General features: G+C 59.0%; 1 protein-coding gene and 1 long non-coding RNA gene across 3 annotated transcripts in view; one reads left to right on the forward strand and one right to left on the reverse strand.

Annotated features, from left to right (window-relative positions):
• Positions 1 to 3902: 3902 nt before the first annotated feature.
• On the reverse strand, positions 3903 to 17788 carry ZBTB47 (zinc finger and BTB domain containing 47). Of its 2 annotated transcripts, none has more exons than XM_030812042.1 (6): positions 16789 to 17003; positions 11648 to 13204; positions 9844 to 9991; positions 8349 to 8464; positions 7540 to 7684; positions 3903 to 7244 (listed from the first exon to the last, which is right to left on the reverse strand). In XM_030812042.1, the coding sequence occupies exons 1-6, from the start codon at positions 16789 to 16791 to the stop codon at positions 6883 to 6885; spliced, it is 2331 nt and encodes a 776-aa protein (XP_030667902.1). In that variant the 5' UTR covers positions 16792 to 17003; the 3' UTR covers positions 3903 to 6882. The 2 variants fall into 2 exon arrangements, with proteins under 2 accessions (XP_030667902.1, XP_030667903.1); XM_030812043.1 differs by lacking the exon at positions 16789 to 17003 and adding an exon at positions 17601 to 17788 and having other exon boundaries at positions 5327 to 7244.
• The window catches only part of LOC105738011, a 40118-nt gene continuing 38973 nt past the window's right edge, over positions 17096 to 18240 (forward strand). The window contains exon 1 of the long non-coding RNA XR_001113734.2: positions 17096 to 17490. This is a non-coding gene — a long non-coding RNA (uncharacterized LOC105738011). The remainder of the gene's footprint in view (positions 17491 to 18240) is intronic.

Raw genomic sequence — 18240 nt, forward strand, 5'->3', positions numbered from 1 at the left:
CCCAAAAATCATGCCCTTACCAGCTATCTGGGTGTCCCTTCATTCAGTTAAGAGTACACCTAAAACTAACCATCACACTGGAAAAGATGTATGTATATAGATTAATTTTCCCCCCTCATAGCCTCCTTCTGTTTTATAAAGAGCCTGGTTGGTGATGGTTCCATTTACAATACAGTCCCTACATTTCAGAACATCAAATGGGATCACAGAAAAGGAGCAGCTATTACCAGCAGATCCTGGATTTGGAGCTAGATGCAGTCAGTGATGAGAAATTACAGTGTCCCCTTTTGGGAAGAGGATGAACACATTTTTATTTATTATGAGGAAGGTTGTTAATCAATAGCATTTTGTTGTTCCTGTTGTATGGAAGAGGGTGTATGCTGTTGTTGGGCTGTGAAGGGCTAGATTGTGGGGCATGTTTGTTATACTTTGTGGCCACCCAGCATGTCTGCAAAGCCTTTTTCTGATTGGGAGTGAAGTACATAGGGCATTCCACCTACCCAGTGTAGAAAACACAACTTTCTTCCCCAGCCTCCCTTGCAGCTAGTGAAGTAGGAGGTGGGACTCAACTCTAGAGGTGGGGCTAGGACACCAGACCTAATGAGGACTAGCTAAAACAGGGATGGAGTGGAAGAAGCAGCTTTCCATAAGACATGCCCACAAGTGTGCCATGTCAGTTTACCATTGCCATGGCAACACCTGAAAGTTACTGCCCCTTTCTATGGAAGGTACCAACCTTTTCCTAGAAATTTCTGCATAATCCCCTTAATTTGCATGTAAGTAAAAGTGGGTATAAGTATGACTGCAGTCCTGCCTCGGAGCTGCTATTCTGGGCACACTGCCTATGGGGTAGCGCTGTTCCACAGTACCAGTACCTCTGCTGCTGCTTCACTAAAAGTCGCTAACACCTCCAGCTCACCCTTGAATTCTTTCCTAGGTGAAGCCAAGAACTCTCCCAGGCTAAGCCCCAGTTTTGAGACTCGCCCATCCTGCATCACTAGGGCATAAACGTGACAGATCTGCCACTTAGACACACCCACATAAGACTGATTCAGGTGAGAGGAAAGCAATGAAATATACTGCAGACTCTTGTTCTCAGAGGGTGGGGCAGAGAGGGGTTTAGCTTTGGTGGGAGGGGCAGTCGAGACAGAGCTTCTTATGAGTAGCCTTCAGCATTGTTAGTTCCAAGCTGGGACGACAGTCACGCCTCCCCTGGGGCAAGTGGTGCAGGGTGGTTTGGGTTTGTTTTTGGCTGCATTACCCCAAATGCTGAGTCTCTGGTTCTCCTAGAGATTTAATTGGCTCTGTTGTTTGCAACCAATAGCCCTGGTTCACTACCCACTGCCATGCTCTCCTGAATGCCACTGTGTACCAAGCACTATGCTGAATGAAGGGGACGTGGCATTGTTCAGCACTTAGAGAACGTGGCTTTGGGATCAGACAGACTTGGGTTCGAATCTGGCTCCACCACTTTCTGGCTGTGTGCAAGTGGCTTTACCTCTCTGAGCTCCTTTGCTTAGCTTATCAGCAGTCTCAGAAGGTTATGGTGAAGAGTGACCACAAAGTGTCCCCAACACATGAGAGTTATAGTCTTAGGCCACAGCTCCCCAGGTACACAGGCATAGTTTTGGCCACAGGAGTTTCCAGAAGCCCTATCTCTAGCTGGAGAGAGGCAGGAGTGAGGGGGAAGTTCAAGGTGGGGTCCCGCGGAGCTGCTTTTCCTTCCCTGTGTGGGATCCCATTCTCTTCTCCATTCTCCACAGGTCCCAAGGCTGTCATCTGTGGTGACAGGAGGTTCATCCCACCTGCAGCCAGTGGAACATTAGGAGACACTGCTCCTCTATTTTATTGCTGACCCTCCAGAGACTTTAGAAAGTAGCTCTACAGGCTGAAGACCTCTCAACCTGACCTCTGGAGACTGCAAGGCCCAAGTATAGGAAAGGATATGGCTACTCACCAATCTTTTTTTTTTTCTTTGAGACAGAATCTTCCTCTATCACCTAGGCTGAAGGGCAGTGGCGTGATCTTGGCTCACTGCAACCTCTGCCTCCCAGGTTCTAATGATCCTAACGATCCTTTTGCTTCAGCCTCCTGAGTAGTTGGGATTACAGACGCATGCCACCACGCCTGGCTAATTTTTTTTTTTTTTTTTTCAGTAGAGATGGGGTTTCACCATGTTGGCCAAGCAGGTCTTGAACTCCTGACCTCGAGTGATCCGCTCGCTTCAGCCTCCCAAAGTGCTGGGATTACAGGCGTGAGCCACCATGCCTGGTGGCTACTCACTGATCTTTCCAGCTCTCCTTTCCTTCCAGCCACACAGGAGGGTTGCATGTCCACACCCCCCTGAAGTAAGGCATGATGCCAGAACTTGCTTTGGATGATGACACAGAAACAGCAGTGATACACCACTTCCGGATGGCAGCACTGAAGAGCCAAGGTGTGATTCTCAACCCTGTCTTTTCCCTGGCTCTGGTCAGTCTAGAGGCCCATGTTGATATGGAGGTGCCCCAAGGTTCAAAGCCTGGAATTCTGGGCCACCAAATAGAGAATGACTGCCCTGGAACATCCCCTCAGAGCCATAGATGTTGAGTCACTGAGGTTAGGAGGTGGTTTGTTACCACAGCAGAACTCAGCCTAACCTGACTTATTCACCAGTCCTGGTTCTAGAAAGCTACATAATCAGGGGGTAGGTTGGCCCAAAAGCACCACTAAGCCAGGGTGCCTCACATCCCCTCATTGATCCTTTAGAAGGAAGGAAAGTCCGGCCTTCCCCAGCAGGGCAGTGCTGCTCTGACCTATGCATGCTTCAGGACAGAGATGTTAGTGAGCTGTTTGGTCCCAAAGAGCAAGATCAGGGAAAGTGAGTGCTCCAGAGACACCAATCATGGTGCCCACCATCCCACAGCCACCCAGAGGCCTCTGCCCCAGAGCCTAGAATGACAGTGTCCAAGACTCAGGAGTGTGAAGGTGGAAATGCTGAGAGAATGAGGGAGGTGGGGGGAGGGCTGGAGGAAAAAGAGGTGTCATGCAACCTCACATAAGAGGAGGTCAACAGAGTGGAAACACAGAGATAAGCGGAATCTGCACCAGAGTTGGGGGAGCGGCCAGGCCCCCAGGCCTGTCAGCCAGCCTTGTTTTAGGGTCTCTTGAGCAAGCTCGTGTTTTTTCCATTCATAGCAGGACTGTGCAGAAAGGCAGTGCCAACATCCTAGGAACCTGCACCTCCTTTCTGGCCAGTCAACAAATCCGCCTGTGAGACTTCTCTCCCAGCCCCTCCCAGTCCTGGGAGGTCCTGTCTGACCCTTTTCTACGTATGCAGAAGTAAGTGCCACAAGGAGCCTCATTCTGCACGTGTCCCCAGGGCCTAGAATTCCATTTGGCACCGAGTGAGTGCTCTCTGTATACACTACTTGTGCCATGAAACAATTCTGAGTTCCCCAGGGAGAGCCATCTGCTCCTCTGGAGGCTACCACCTTCTTCCATCTGAGCTTTTGTCTTCCCGGGTGCGTGAGTCAGCATCTCTGTTATCTGGCCCCTTCTGACCTCCCCTGCCTGCCGAGGGAGGGATGAGTCCATACTGCTCATCACAGCATCCCCAGGGCTCAGCACATAAGTGGGAGCACCAGTCCCTGCTGTCCCGGAGCTCCTGTGGCTCCATGTCTGGTGCTCATGGGAAACCACACCTGCACAGGTCCTGGCCTCCTGTGGCCATTGCCTTCAGGACCTCTCTTCTTTCATGCCCCTCTGCATCTGACCCAAGACCCACCTATTTGCCCATCCCCCATCCCCCACTGCTGCCCTTGCCCCAGCTCCTGACTCTGGGTGGTCCCCAAAGCCCAGCCCCTTGCTCTGGTCCAAGAGTCAAGGCAGGCCAAGTGCAAAGAAGAGGCTGGGCCAAGGGACACGAGTTGTACTGACTTTATTCCCCTTCACTCTTCTCACTCGCATGCCTGCTGTGCCCCATGCTCTGGGGCTGTGGGGTGCCTGTACACGAGCAGTTGTCAGTGGTCTCAGCACATGCCTGGGCATGGCCATTCTGCCACTACCAAGCCCTCTGTGAAGGGCACCGTGGAGACTACGGCAGCATAAGCCACGGTCAAAGGCTCCCAGAACTGTGGCCACAGAGCTTGAGTTCATCACTCTAGCCACCCATCACCAGCCGGCCTGAGACCAGAGAGCCCCAAGGAGCTGGGGAGGGGGCAGACCCAGACTCCAGGCCTGAGTTCTAGCCAAACAGGCTGAGAAGTCCAGATGGACGGTGGGACCCCCACAGATCTCCTTGGAAGGGGATGATCCTGCGTCCCCCTTCCCCCAGCCCTGGGAAGTGAGTATGGTGCCCCAGTCTCCTCATTCTGACATCTGGGGGCACATTGTTTTTTTGTTTTTGTTTTTTTTTTAAATAAAAAGGAGATGTGAAAGCTAGTAAAACAGGAACCCCTATCCATACTGGAACTGCTGAGGTGCCATTATTGCTTCTGGCCTTGTGGTCTGGCCGGAAAGGAGCCCCCACCAACAATGGCCCAAGTGAAGAGAGTGCTTAGCACCAGGGACACAGGCTCCTATGCCCAGTGGGGCAGGGGCCTCCCAGGAGAGGGGTTGGTTGTGCCCACCTAGAGCTCCCGTGACCGTCTTGACCAGTTGCTGGCCAGCTGTCTGGACCCCTCACCTGATCCCAGAGGGGAAGTGTACAAGAACAGGAAACCCATGTCCCAGGACAGGACTTCATCGCCAGCTCCCCACCACTCTCTGACCTCTGCTTGTCAGTATGGCCTGACAGGTCTCAGCCTGGCCAGGGCCACTCAGGCCCGCTCAGGCTGTAGTGGGGCCAGCAGGTGATGACACCACCAGTTCCTGTGGGAGACCCTGGTGCCAGTGATGGGGGTTGGAAACCCATGGAGGTCTCTGCCTACAGCCCACTGGGAGAGATCAACTTTTTTTGGGAAAATGTGAGCCAGCTCCAAAGAGCTACCAGGCACTGGGACCAGAGGTTAGAAATAGCAACAGGGAGCGGGGGGACCCTGAGGACATCACGGAAGCCCAAAGATCAAGGAGTGCAAGGAAGAAAAAGAGCTACAGTAAAGCAGGAGCCTGGAGTCCCCAGCCTTGGGGTGGGGGGCCTGACCAGAAACCTTCCTCCTCGGGGAGGGGCGAACCTTCTCTCCCCCAGGACAGCAGGGGCGCCCGAGCGTATGTCTACAGCTCCAACATCAATTGGGCAAGGAAGCTGCTGGCACTGTCCCCTCCAAGCCCAGAGAACAACCAGGGTGGTGTGGCTTGGATTATAAATCCTCAGATCACTTGGGCACCTTGGGCCTGCCCAAATCTGTACAGAATAAAGTGCTTCATTTATTGATGATTAAAATGTCCCCAGCTCCCTGCCCCAGTGCCATGGGCCTCACAAGGAGGTCAGAGGGGTTCAGTCCCCCTAACCATTACCCCGGGGCCCAAGCCTCTTCCCACTCCAGCCATGCTGGGAAGGCAATAGTTTCGGGGAGTGGTGGGGGTTTAAGGTGCAAAGAGTATAACAAACAAAATTGTATAAACACAATAGGAAAGAGCTTAACTAGGAAATGTAGCTTATGGAACCTTCCTCCCCATATTAAAGGCAGGAATAAAGACATTAAATGACAACAAAAAAGGGTTTCCTATTAGTGCTAGCCTCATGGGGGCAAGCAATTGGGTCTAGGCTGCACCTCCCCAGTCCGCCTAATCCTCCGAGGGGCCTGAACATGCAGGCTCCTTTACCGGCAGTGCAATGGGCACCCCACCCACCGGTGCAGAGGCCCAGGAGGGACGAGGATGCTGGAGCCAGCCAGGGACAGGTTGTGGCAGGGCCTAGAGGGAGGATAAGGCCTAGAGCGGGCCTTTGGGGGAGCAGAGATGGACACAGCCACACTTATTCCTTCTGGTGTGGGATATATGGCCAGAGTAGCTGGTGAGGAACTGGGGTGCTCTGTGAGCAGCCGCCCTGCCCCTGCCCCACTAATAGCACCTTGAAACCCTACCAACACTGTCCAAGCCTCATCCTAGGACTCTGTCCCCGAAGCTGGTGCTGCCAGTCAGCCTGTCTGCCCACCGAGGGTCTGGCTCACAGTGCTGTGAGGCACAGCAGCTTCTGGGGACATCTCCGGGACTCAGGACCCTTGGTGCCACCTGGTGCAGGTCAGGGATCCCTGGGCCTGCTGGCAGCGGAGTGGGTGGGGAAGGCAAGTCCCTGGGGTCCAGCCCCTGCCTGCCCCACTCCACACAGTGCAGCACTGGTCTGCAGTCTCTGCACCTCGCCAACCTCCACCCTCCCAACGCTCACCCGGGTCCAGTCTCAGGCCCTGCCTCAGTGCTTGCGGCTCTCGGACTGGGTCTACAACTCCTCAAGGGTTGCGGGGGTGGCACGCCAACTTCTCCCCAAACCCTCCAAGATGAGGAAGCAAATTAGGGGCATAGAGGACATGGTGATAGGCTGCTGAGGCTGACCCAGGCTCCACCTGGCCAACCCCTCTGGCACAGGCCTTGGCAGAGAGACTGGCCACACCTGCTGCCCAGGCCCCTTTCTTTCTGCTGTAGACCCCCAGCACCCCCCTCACCTGGAGGGGGGTGCTGCAAATAGTTTCTTTTTCCTTCACTTCCAAAAAAAAAAAAAGTAAAGGCTTCAAGGAGTCACAGAAAGGGGGGGCACTTGGGAGTGAGATGCCCTCCACCAGCTCTGGGGGCTGCCAGCCTGCACACCCCTCATCGTCGGGGCCTCAGGCAGGGCACCTCCATCCACTTCTGGAGGTGGAGCAGGGCCCAGGCCCGCACTGCTGTGCTCCCGGGGAAGGCAGTGGGTCCCTCCTGGAGTGGGCCCTGACTCCAGGCCCCAGCAGGTGCACGGGTGCGGCTCGGCAGCTAGTTGTTGGCGTTCATCCTCCCGCCGGGGCTGGCAGTGGTGGGGAAGAGCGGAGGGGGTGGCGGCAGGTGGGGCGGGGGCGGCAGGGTCTGGGGCAGCCCCGGGAGCAGGGGTAGTGCGTGCGCCTGGGGCTGGGTTGGGGGCAGGCCTGGGGCAGCAGGGGCGCCATCGCCGGCCAGGGGGTGGCTGACGCGGAAGCACTTCTCCTTGTGGGCCTTGAGCATGTTGGAGAAGCGGAAGCGCTGGCCACACACGTCGCATGGGTACGGCTTCTCGCCCGTGTGCGTGCGCCGGTGCCGCTTCATGTTGGGCCGGCTGGTGAAGCTCTTGCCACAGATCTCGCAGATGTACGGCTTCTCTCCTGGGGGTTGGGGGTGGGCAGCAGGGCGTCAGTGAGGGGTCGCCACACCCCAGTCTGGGGCCAGCCTCCGTCTCCCATGGAGCCATAGTGAGACCCAGCACTGGCGCTCTCAGATCCTCCCCGACCCTGGGGCATTTTGTGCTAGCCTCACCCAACCCTGGGAGGCAGGAAGGATGGGTAAACGGAGGCCCAGACTTGAGAAGGGGTGTGGCCAAGATTATTCCAGGTGTCCTGAGCGGGGCTGAGAAGGGGTCCCAGGCCCGGCATGGAGCCCTGTCCCCAGGGGCAGCCGCACCTGTGTGGGTCTTCATGTGCTCATCGAAGTACTGCTTCATGTTGAAGTCCTTGCCGCACCATTGGCACATGAACTGCTTGTGGCCAATGTGGATGCTCATGTGTGACCGCAGCTGGTACTTGTACTGGAAGCGCTCATTGCAGTTCTGGGGGTGGGGTTTGGGGGTGAGGCCCAGGCACAGAGCAGAAGAGCAGCCTTTGTGGAGGGAACAGCTCCCCTGTGGCCACAGGGCCAAGGAGGGACACACTCAGGGGCTCCTGGGCAAGGAGATGGGGATGTGAGGGCAAGCCGAGGTGCATCTGGGTGGGCAGTACATGGGCACAAGAGGAGAGGCCACAAGCACCCCAGGCTTAGGTGGGGAATGGGGGTCGGAAGTGGGAAAAAGCCAGAGAGTAGAGGGAACCCCATGCTTAAGGCATGAGGTCCCTCATCCTTCCTCCTGATCAGATGCCCAGCCCCTGCCCCCACCTCCCCACCTGCAGCTCTGTTGTCTCATCTGAGCTCCAGGCCTGGGATGCTCCTGATCCGCTTCCCCAGAAAGCCTGCTCCTGGGGCTGCAGCCCACACACACTTCCCACCCTGAGTGTGTGGGGCTGGGCTGGGGAAGGAAGGGCAGGATGGGGGTGGGCCAGAGAAGAGTAGGGGCTGGGTGGGAGTGGGAGGCAGGGGCCGCAGACCTCAGAGGGTGGGCCTCTCTTTCTGGACCCTACATTCCACCCCCTAGCCCTGTTTTTCAGCAGCTGCTCTCCCTGATTCCTGCCCCTCCCAGGTGGCCCCTCGGGCAGGCCAGGCAGGAGATGGAAGCTCACCTCACATCTGAACGGCTTCTCCCCTGAGTGCTGCAGTGAGTGCACCTTGAGGGACATGCTGCGCTTGAAGGACTTTCCACAGGTCTCGCAGGTGAAGGGCATGTCCTTGGTGTGGGCTACGAGGTGGGCACCAGGGCCATCATGTCTTACGGGCCTGCCCAAGCACCCCGACATTGGGCCCAGACCCTGCCTCCTGGGGCAGCCCTGTGCCACCACCCTTCCCTGGAGATGGCCTTATACCCTGTCCCGGGACCTGTGCTGATTCCCAGGAGAGGCCCCCTGCCTCCATGGCTGGATCTCCTATCCGCTCTGAAGGTCTGCCTCAGACATGCCGGGGCTCTGTGGTTCTTTAGCCTCTGGTCAAGGGAAGTGGCCAAGGCTGCCTTGCCCCTAAAGCTTCAGGGAAGGATGGAAGGACCCTGGGTGGACCTGGCTTCAGCTCAAATCCTGGCCCGACCACTGGCTTCCCGCTCAGTCTCGCTGGGCCTCAGCTTCCTCTCCTATAAAAGGGGACTCATAGTGGTCCTGAGCTTCAGGGGTGGTGGGCTTTATAGGGGACATATGCAGAAAGGTCCTGGCCTCAGGCCCTAGCCAGCAGTCTGGAGGAAGTTAGCTGCACTCCTCCCAGCACCCATGGGTAGGTGAGGACCAACAAACTCTTCAAGGATCTGGTAGGTGGCCACTGGGGACAGAAGGCTCCCCTCCAAGCTCACAAACACCAGTCCTAGTTTACCCAGCATGCTCCTGGCTGAGAACTAGGCCGCAGGGTCCCAGCTTCCAGTCAGTTCACGCTGGAGGGCCCCCAGCACTGTCCCACGGAGAAAGGGATTAGGACCTGGCCAGGGGCTCACTGTCCACCTTGGCTACCCCTCCCCCTCAAGGCCCAGACTTGGAGTGGGCAAGGAAGGCAGGGCTGTAGGGACATGAGACTCTGCCAGGCCCACATACAGCGGGTGGGCAGCCTTGCCTGGGGCGGTGGAGTGGCCAAAACACACACTTGGGGGACCTCCTTACTGTGTCCAGGCATGAACCCTGAGGGGAGGCTGCATTCAGAGAGGCCTAAAGCCCTATGAGGACCAGAAGGTAAGAAAGAATCAGAGGCACAGCTGTCATCAAACTGACACAGGGCCTGTACCAGCCCATGCAGTACTTTGTATAATTAGGAAAAGGTATTCCTTTCCCTGGGTGGACATGAGCCCATGTCAGGATGCACAGCCTGGTTAGCAGTGTGCCAGCTTGATTCCGGTTCCCACCTGCCATCTTGTCCAGGCATCCTTGTGCAATGTGCAGCCTGCCCAACTGTACATGCCAGCCCTGGCCCCAGAGCCTGTCCAGGCTACACCTGCCACTGGAACCAACCTCCCTGGGCCTCCCAGCTGAAAGGGGCCTCCTCACCCCTTCACATTGCCCTTGGATGTGAAGTCTTTCCCATCCACCAGCCAGAAGCTGGTCCATCTCTATCCTCCGGCTCCATCCCCCTGTGGCCCAGACTTACCAACCATGTGCTTACGCACGTGGGCCATGGTGTAGAACTTCTTCTCACAGATCTCGCATGAGAACTTCTTCTCTGCGTAGCCGTGCACAATCTTGTTATGCTCATGGAGGGACCAAAGCTTCTTGAAAGCTTTGCCACACGTCACACACTGCAGAATAAGAGGACTTGAGGCCCTGGGTGCTGAGTCCCCAGGGCCTTGGACTTGGGCAACCTACTGCCCCCGTCTGGCCTCAGTTTTCCCACTTGAAATATGCTGGAGGGCCCTTGATGCCAACAGCCAGCCAGCTCTGATGTTTCTAAGGTTGGGGATGAAAACTCCTTAAACACCCCCAAACACACAGCCTGGGGTCCTCCTTCATCCTTGAGTTAACTAGGGTCAGGGGTTACCTCCTCCAGGAAATTCCCCACTCTGGGCTCATTTCAACAAGGGCTTCCAAAGGCGTCATCCTTTGTCTGTCTATAGAGGTAAGGCAGACAACTAGCTGAAGGGCCGCCTCTGGTATGGAGGCTACACACAGAGATAACAGGTCTCACAGAGTGAGCCATTATCACCGCTGCCTCCTCCTGCTGGGACCTGTGCCATGACACCATGGATATCCCCTAGAGGATGAGTCCCAGAGGCGTTGGCTGAGGAGGACAGCAGGAGGCTCAAGGTCCCATCAGGCACAGCGAGTGGTGGGGGATCTTGGGGACCATATCCCCCAACTTGTTCTCCTGGACCCTTGTCCTGCCCATCTATGCAGGATACCCCACAGGGATGGAGGCTAGGCCAAGGCTTGGGCAGAAATTGGTCAGGGTACCCAGGTTGGATGGGGCAGAAGCTTCTTTCTCCTTCAGGGGGGAGACTCAGGTGTGCAGCAGTTAGAGCATCAAAGGGCAGCCCAGCAGGTGGGCAAGTGGGCACAGGTACATAAGGGTGGGGCAGGATACCAGGTGACCCCCGGGTAACACTTTCTCCACAGGGCACTGCAATTAGCAATTAGCACAGGCAATTAGCACCCACCTACCTGCTACCTTTCCCCCTTCTCCTGGGCCAGAAGAGGTGAAAACCACCCGTGGGAGCCTGGCTGGCCCTGTGCCACCCCACCCTGAGAAGCGAGTCTGGCACAAACAGACTCAGGCTGGCTCAAGGCCCAGCAGCCAGCTCAGCTCCCCTGCTTACCCCAGCAGCCTCTGCTCTTCCCAAATTTCTCACCCAATCCCTTTTTCCCAGGCCCATGAGAGCTGGCATCCCCAAAGAGCTGAAAGTGGGGGCTGCCTCCTGCTGGGCTGCCCCCTACTCTGTACAGCACTTTTGTGGGAAGTGGAGGATGGCATCCCTCTGGGCAAACCCCTCCTCCCATCGTGTGCTCATGTGCTGCAGTGCACAACCTGTGAAACTATACACAGTGGCCCTGCTGGCCTTCCTACAGCCCCAGTGTTTGTTAAAACCCCGTCTGACTCATCCCACCCAGAGTGGGCTGTCTTCTGGCCTTGTCTGCTCAGACAACTCTCCACTCTCATCCTCCCAAGTCCATGTGTCCCCTTTGTCCCTCTGGCCAAGGGTACTGTTTGTTCCAATCCTCTGCACATCTCTTCATGCGCCCAACTCTATCCACCTCTCCCAGGAAGCTAGGCTTGATGTTATCCCTGAGCTCTAACCACCCTGAAAACTGGGCCTGGGCCAGCCTGTCTGGGGGCTAAGTCTGGTCTCCGCAGACCACCTAGGTAATGCAGTCAGCAAGACACTGGGTGCCCAGAGCCCAGTTCTGGCCTAGCCCCACCTGGACAGCCTCTGCCCTGCCGCCAGCCACGTGAGGCCCACCTGGATGTTGCGCTCGCAGTCCGTCTGCCTGTGCAGCAGCAGCTCGCTCTCCAGCAGGAAGCGCTTGCCGCACTGGTCGCAGATCTGCATGCGGCTGTGGGTCACATTCATGTGTTTCTCCAGGTACCAGCGGTTGTTGAAAACTCGTGGGCACTTCTGGCATGGATGGTGCTGCTTCTCCTCTAGCTTCACCTTGGCCCCCAGCCCATCAGTGGCTGGTGGCCCTCGGGCCGATGCAGAGGCCACTCCAGGGGGTGGCTTTGGCCTCTTCCCACCCCGCTGCCCAGCTTCTTCAGGTTCAGGGGTACCCCGGCGCCGGGCATTCTCCCGGGACCGTGTGGCCATGTGACTGTGGGAAGGGGGGTCTCCCCGGCTGCCTTGGTTTCCCCGTGGCCCCTGCTTGCCCCCAGCCTCCCCCTCCTCCCCCTCCTCCTCCTCAGAGCTCTCTTGATCCTGCTCACTAGGCCCTTCCTCCTCTTCCTCCTCCTCTTCCTCCTCCTGCTCACTGTGCCCATCTTCCTCCTCCTCTTCCTCTTCTCCCTGACTGCCACCCTCTTCCTCCTCCTCCTCCTCCTCCCGTCCACTGCCACCACCTTCCTCTTCCTCCTCTTCCTCCTCCTCCTCCTCGTCGTCCTCCTCCTCCTCATCCGAGTGTCTCTGCAGCCCATCCTCCCTGCCCAGAACCATGGTGGCCGGGCTTGGCCCGGCACCTGGCTTCCCCTCTGGCCCCGTGGACACGTGCAGGGTCTGGTTGTTGAGGTTCACCTCCACGATGATCTGGGACTGCTCCCTGCGGCTGTAGGTGCCAGAACCCCCAAGCTCTTCCTCCAACTCTTCTCCACCCTCCAGCTTGCACAAGCTGGCCGGGGGCCCACCGGCCTCCTCGACACCACCCTCCTTCTCCTCCTTAAAGAAGGGCTGGCCTGGCCCAATGGTGGCAGGCACTGTGCCACCAGCAGTCCCTGCCCCGTCCTCAACACGCACCGAGTAAGGGTCAGGGCCCTCTCGGGCGTAGATCTTGGGCAGGCCTGGGGTGTCGGCCTCCTGCTTGATGTCACAGTAGTAGGGTGGCGCAGCTGGAGTGCAGCTGGCAGCCGGCTGGGCCAGGGCCACAGTGCCCGGACCTGGTGGGCCTAGAGAGCGGGCGTCCAGCAGCTCTTGGCAGGACGCAGCGATGTCAGCCATCTGCAGCAACGAGGCGGCGCTGAGCACCTCGTGGACGTTGGCCGCGTTGACCAGCAGCTTGGATGTATAGATGAAGTTGAGGATCTGCTGCAGGCCCCCAGGTGCCAGTGCCTCCAGGGACAGCTCCACACGCTGCAGCTGCTTGTTCTGGGTGAAGAGTGAGTGGAAGAACTGGCTGTAGGCGGCTAGCACACCCTTGTGTGCCGGAAAGACGCTGCGCTGGGGCACCAGCACCAAGTCCACGTCACAGAGGTCAGGCTGGAAGAGGCGCTGCTCGTTCAGGCGGCCCATCAAGCAGGCAAAGTGCAGCGCCACATCCTCCACCAGCGAGAACTCAGCCGCCGGGGAGTCAGTTGTCTTCTCAACCAGCAACTGCGGGGACAGAGGGCACAGGAGTGGGTCAAGGCCAGTGGGCCCCTGCCCGCCCTTCCCCCAGCACCACTCCCAGCATTGCCGGCCATCCAGGAGGCAGCCCATCACTCGTGGCTCCACTTTACAGCAACAGAGCCGAAGATCTAGCAAGGAAGGGATTCAAGCCTGAGTGAGCTGCCATCAGAGCTCAGGCTCCACTCGTGACCCTCTGAGGCTGAAGATCAGGTCCTGTCGCTTTTCTGGGCCTCTGGGTCGTCCCCTGGGAAATGGGAAAAGTCATCCCAGGAAGGGAAAGGGAAGGAAAGGGGATGGAAGAGAGACCACAGTGACCAACCATCCAGGTTTGCCAGGGACCGGGGCATTTTCTGGGGTGCAGGGCTTTCAGTGCTAGAACCAGGACCATCGCAGGCACACCGGGACCAGGTGGTCACCCCAGGAGGGCCACAGGCATTCCTTCAGCGTTTCCTCAGCCCCATGGATTCTCTCCACATATTCACTCACACATACCAATATAAGAAAGCTTGCCCAGCCTCAAACACCTCAAGAACAGAAGCCGGGCTCACTGCTCACTGCCCGGCCTCTGGCTACAGAATCCAAGGGGTAGCACCTGAGGGAACCCCTCATTGCAACAGCCATGTGGCTGCTGCAGAAGTTGAAACCTGTGAAGAAATCCAGGCTCAGGCCCCCCACTCTGGTCCTGCTGTACTGCCTGGTGAGGTCCGCTCATCACAGCCAGGGCTTGGGCCAGGCTGCCCCCAACCCCTGCCTACAGCCTCAGGCCTAGCCCCCAGCAGCTCTCTCTCGCTCAGGGGCTCTGCAGGGGTGGAAGGACACAGCTGTGGAAACTGCCTACCATGCTTGCAGGCAGGAGGCCCCCAAGGCCTGCCCCAGACCCTTTTCCCTGTAGACCCCCAGACCCCAGGTCAGGTATGGTCCATGTCCACAGCCTCTGGGAAAGCCCTGCCTTAGAGGCCACACCATCTGGGGCTTCCAGAGCCCTAGGGGAGGTCCTCAAAGTCTGATGGGTCAGACTATCAGGCCCGTGGGCCACATCCAGCACCTGTGAATTGCCTGGAATAGAGGCCAACTCAGTCACCCCCGGCTCTACAACAGCAGCCTCCCCAAAAGGTGGGTAGCACAGACAGGCAGCCTACCCAGTCCCTGCACCAGGACCATCGCACAGTGATGTGCAGATGTTTAGTTAATATCCACCAACCACCAGCTCGGCTGGACCAGCACCACTGGTTCCAGGTTCTGGCTCTCCTCAGGGCCTGCCCAACCAGGTCTGAGCCTCCTGCATTAGGGAGGTACCTTGCCACAATATTTTGATGGCCACAAAACCATCAGCTCCATAGCTGTCAGTGCCTCCACATCCTTGGGGACCCTGGGATGAATCCTGGCCCCATCCATCCACAGCCTACCCACCCACCCCCACCATGCCAGGCCTTCCATCGCCAAGACAGCAGTGGGTAGGCTGGGACTGGGCAGGGGTGGTGGTGGTTGAGCTCCACTTCTCAGTCACCTGAATGAGAAACCTACCCTGGGCCTCAGGAGGAGCCTGCCTGAGCCACCAGGGGCCACCTGTCTCCAGGCCTGCCCTGGGGCCTGCCCCCTACACCCAGCGGCCAGGGCAGCAGCCATCCTGTGCTCCCTCACATCCCAGTCTGGCCAGGCCCCTGGCCAAGGCTACCATCTTCCTTGAGTTCTCCACTACATCCCTTACCCCAGCCAAGAAGCCATCCATCTGCCCCTCTGTCCCAGGCTGTCCAGGCCTGGCCAACCTAACTGGGACGTGGCACCAAGCCCCTCCCATCTCCCTCCTCTGACTCATTCTGATTCATCTTCTGGGACCAACTCCTACTACACAGATGGAGAAACCGAGGCTCAGAATGAGAGGGTTCTACAGTCCAGAGCCCCTGGACTCCCAGCTCTGCTAAGACCACCCCTTCCTTGCTAGACTCCAAATGGCTGGATTTCTGAGCCTTTAATGACTTAAAAAGTGAGAACATCCCTCTACCTGGAGACCAGCCGTGCTTCCCCACACCCACCACTACCCCCTCTACCTGCTCCCTCCTCCCTAGAGCCACTGCACCTGCAGGTCAGCGAAGGATCAGGGTACAACTTGGGTTGCAACAGGGTCTCCTTAGGGCCTCCAGGGGCCAAAGAGCGGCAGGAGAAGTGGCTTGGATAAGGGCTTGCCGAAGCCAGGCCTGTTGGGGGAAGTCCACCCCAGGCAACAGAGCCCTGGATCTCTCTGCTCTCCCTTTATGAAATGCCCTCCACTGCCCACCTGTGCCCACCTGCCACAGGGAAAGGGCAACCTTCCCATGTGCACTTTGGCCTCTAGGCCAAATGAGGCCTGACTTTGGCCCTCTGGCCTCTCAGCAGGAAAGGAGGGGAGTGCTGCCTCAAACACTCCATTGCTAAGGTAGTACCCTCAGCCAAGGCAGCACCATCCTTGGCCCTTGGGGGGCCCTAAACCTCACGACCTGATTGGACTCTCTTGACTGGGCACAGAGATACTGCCCGAGTCCACAATTGGCAGCCCCTCAGCAGGGTTCAGCCACCCCTGTGTCTGGCCCCTCCCACAAAATGCCCACCAGCTGTGCTGGCCTCCACAGCCAGATGTGCTGGTTCCCGGAAGCAATGGGTGCCCCTCCCCATCCGGCTGTGCCAGCTGCAGTCCAGGTCACTCCAGCCTAGCTAAGATGCAGGACCAGGGAGGTGGGCAGGCACTCTGGTTGCCAGGGGGTTTCATGCCCTCAAACCCTTGCCCCAAGTCAGGCTGGGGATTGGCCAGGTGCCAGATCTCTCTCCAGGCTGCTCACCCAAGTCAGAGCCTTCTACACCTGAGGGGTACCTTGCCTCCCTGATGAGAAGCCTCATCTCTCTACCCTGCCTCAGAGCCTCCCTGGAAGGCCCCATGATGAAACCTGGGGAGTCCATCTGCGCCCCCCTCGCATGTCAATTCTTTCTACACTGGGCAGCAGTGGGTGGGCCCAGACTGAGCAAGGGGGCACAGGCTCATGACCTCTAGGCTCCTCCTTTTGGTGAGGGAGTGTCCATGCCAGCCTCCTCTGTGCACACACCTCCCCTCTTTCCCTTGGAAATAGACCCAGAGAGGGCGGGGGATCTGCCCAAGGTCACACAGGAGTTGGTACCGGAGCTGTGGGTGTCCTCCCACACCCCCTTGGCCCGGGTCATCCCGAATCCCCAGGCAGGGCGTCTCCAGCGCCCACGTGGCCCAAGGCCCAGGCGGGAATCCGACTCCCTCTTCCCCCCATTACCCAGCCCGAGGGCGGCGCCGTCCGGACACAGGGCAGCGCCCCCCTTCGCCGGTGCCTAGTAAGACCTCAGCCTCGCGCGCCGGCGCCCCCACCCCAGGAATTTAACCCCCTCCCCACCGAGAGCAGCGCCACAGCGCCGCAATCCCGGCCCGCGGGACCCAGCAGATGGAGCCAGGAGACCGGGGGAGGGGGGAAGATCCCTCCAGCCCCTCCACCCGAGCCCGCGGGCCGTGTGCCTGGGAGGTCAGAGCTGGCAGGTGGGCGGATAAGCGGGGGGACAGGCAGGGCCCTGCGTACCATGGTGCCGTGGCGCTGGGGGCTCACAGGGCCCCGCGGGATCGCGCTGCCCCCGGCGGCCAGGCCGGGGCCGCTCCATGAAGCGCCGCGCTGGGGGCCGCCCCCGCGCAGGGCCCCGCGACCATGGCCCCCGGGGGCGCGGCCGGGCAGGCGGAGGCGCAGGGCCGCGGCGAGTCCAGCGCCGAGCAGCTGCGGCCCCAGAGCCTCGGGCGCGGCGGGCGGGGGGCGCGGGGCGCCGATTGGAGCCCGCGCGTCAGCTGGGGCCGCCGTCTGGACGCTTAAAGGGCCAGGCCGCCTGCGTGCCGGCGGGGGGCGCGGACACGCGTGATGTGCGCGGTCCCCGTGCAGCCCGCCCTGCCGCAGGCTGCCCTCCACCCCCAGCCCCAGCTCCAGCCCCCAGCCCGTCCCCACTGCTCATATCCGAGCAGATAGACCCCGGCCCCACCCTCCCGTGCTGAGCCTCCTTTCTGCCGGGAAGTTCGTCCGGGAGTCAAACATCGGTGCCCTCCGGTTGCGCCACGGAGGGGGAGCCAGGATAGGAAGCTGCCGTGAAATCAGGAAGCTGAACGCGCCGGGCCCCGGATTCGATCAGAAAAGGCTTCCACCCGCTCCCCTGAGCGATCCCACGCTGAGGGACTGAACCCCGCACCCCAGCCGCGCTCACCACCCCCACCCTCTCGCCTGGGCTGCTCTGACCTGGGGGTGAGTCTGGGGTCCCCAACTGGTCCAGTCCCCCATCCCTGTCCCAGGGCGGCGCAGGGCTCATTTTGCTCTGTGCCTCCAGGACTTGGCTCCAGTGGACCCATACCTACCTGGCGGCCTCATGCTGCCACCCAGGGCAGGAGATTTAAAACCCAGGACTACAACTGCAGCGATCAAATCCTCTAAGGTGACTGGCCCAGGACCAGGAGACAGAGGGACCAGAGGAGTAGGGACCAGAGGCCCAGGCCCCACTGTGCCCCTCTAGCCGTGTGACCTGACCACTGCTGAATGGCCCCCCTGCTCAGCCTCTGCTGGGGAGATGCAGCCAGACTTGCGGAATGCTGCTCTGGCATGGACACCCGTGGGGGCAGGGGGCTGGCTCTGTTGGCAGGAGGCTGTAAAGGAACACCGCCAGGCTGAGCAGGCAGCAGGGTGGGGACCACGGGGCACTAGACCTGGCAAGGTCTGGATGGTGACTGGGCCACCATTGTAGAAAGGCTTCTGTGGGCATCCCCTACTCCTACCCCAAGCTGACTACTGCCCATCCTGGGTCACTCTCATGTTGCCCCCATCCTGATATTCCGCACCCCTCCCCACACATGTGCGCTTGTGTTTACATACAAGTCCATGTCCAGCTGCAGCAGTATCTCCTGGGTATGTTGCCCTACTCATGAGTGGGCAGGAACTCTGGCGCTGGCTCAGGGTGACTTGGTTCTAGGTGCCAGAGGAGAAATGGAGGAGAGACCAGGG

This window comes from Nomascus leucogenys, chromosome 4 (assembly GCF_006542625.1).
Source record: "Nomascus leucogenys isolate Asia chromosome 4, Asia_NLE_v1, whole genome shotgun sequence".
NCBI lineage: Eukaryota > Metazoa > Chordata > Mammalia > Primates > Hylobatidae > Nomascus > Nomascus leucogenys.

Bases quoted from the DNA above. Each gene is read 5' to 3' on its own strand.
- ZBTB47 (XM_030812042.1), bottom strand. The intron at 7,685-8,348 runs GTGAGCTTCCAT...CCCCACCCCCAG, and splicing joins AGAAGCCGTTCAGATGTGAG to AACTGCAATGAGCGCTTCCA. The intron at 7,245-7,539 runs GTGCGGCTGCCC...CCCAACCCCCAG, and splicing joins GCACATGAAGACCCACACAG to GAGAGAAGCCGTACATCTGC.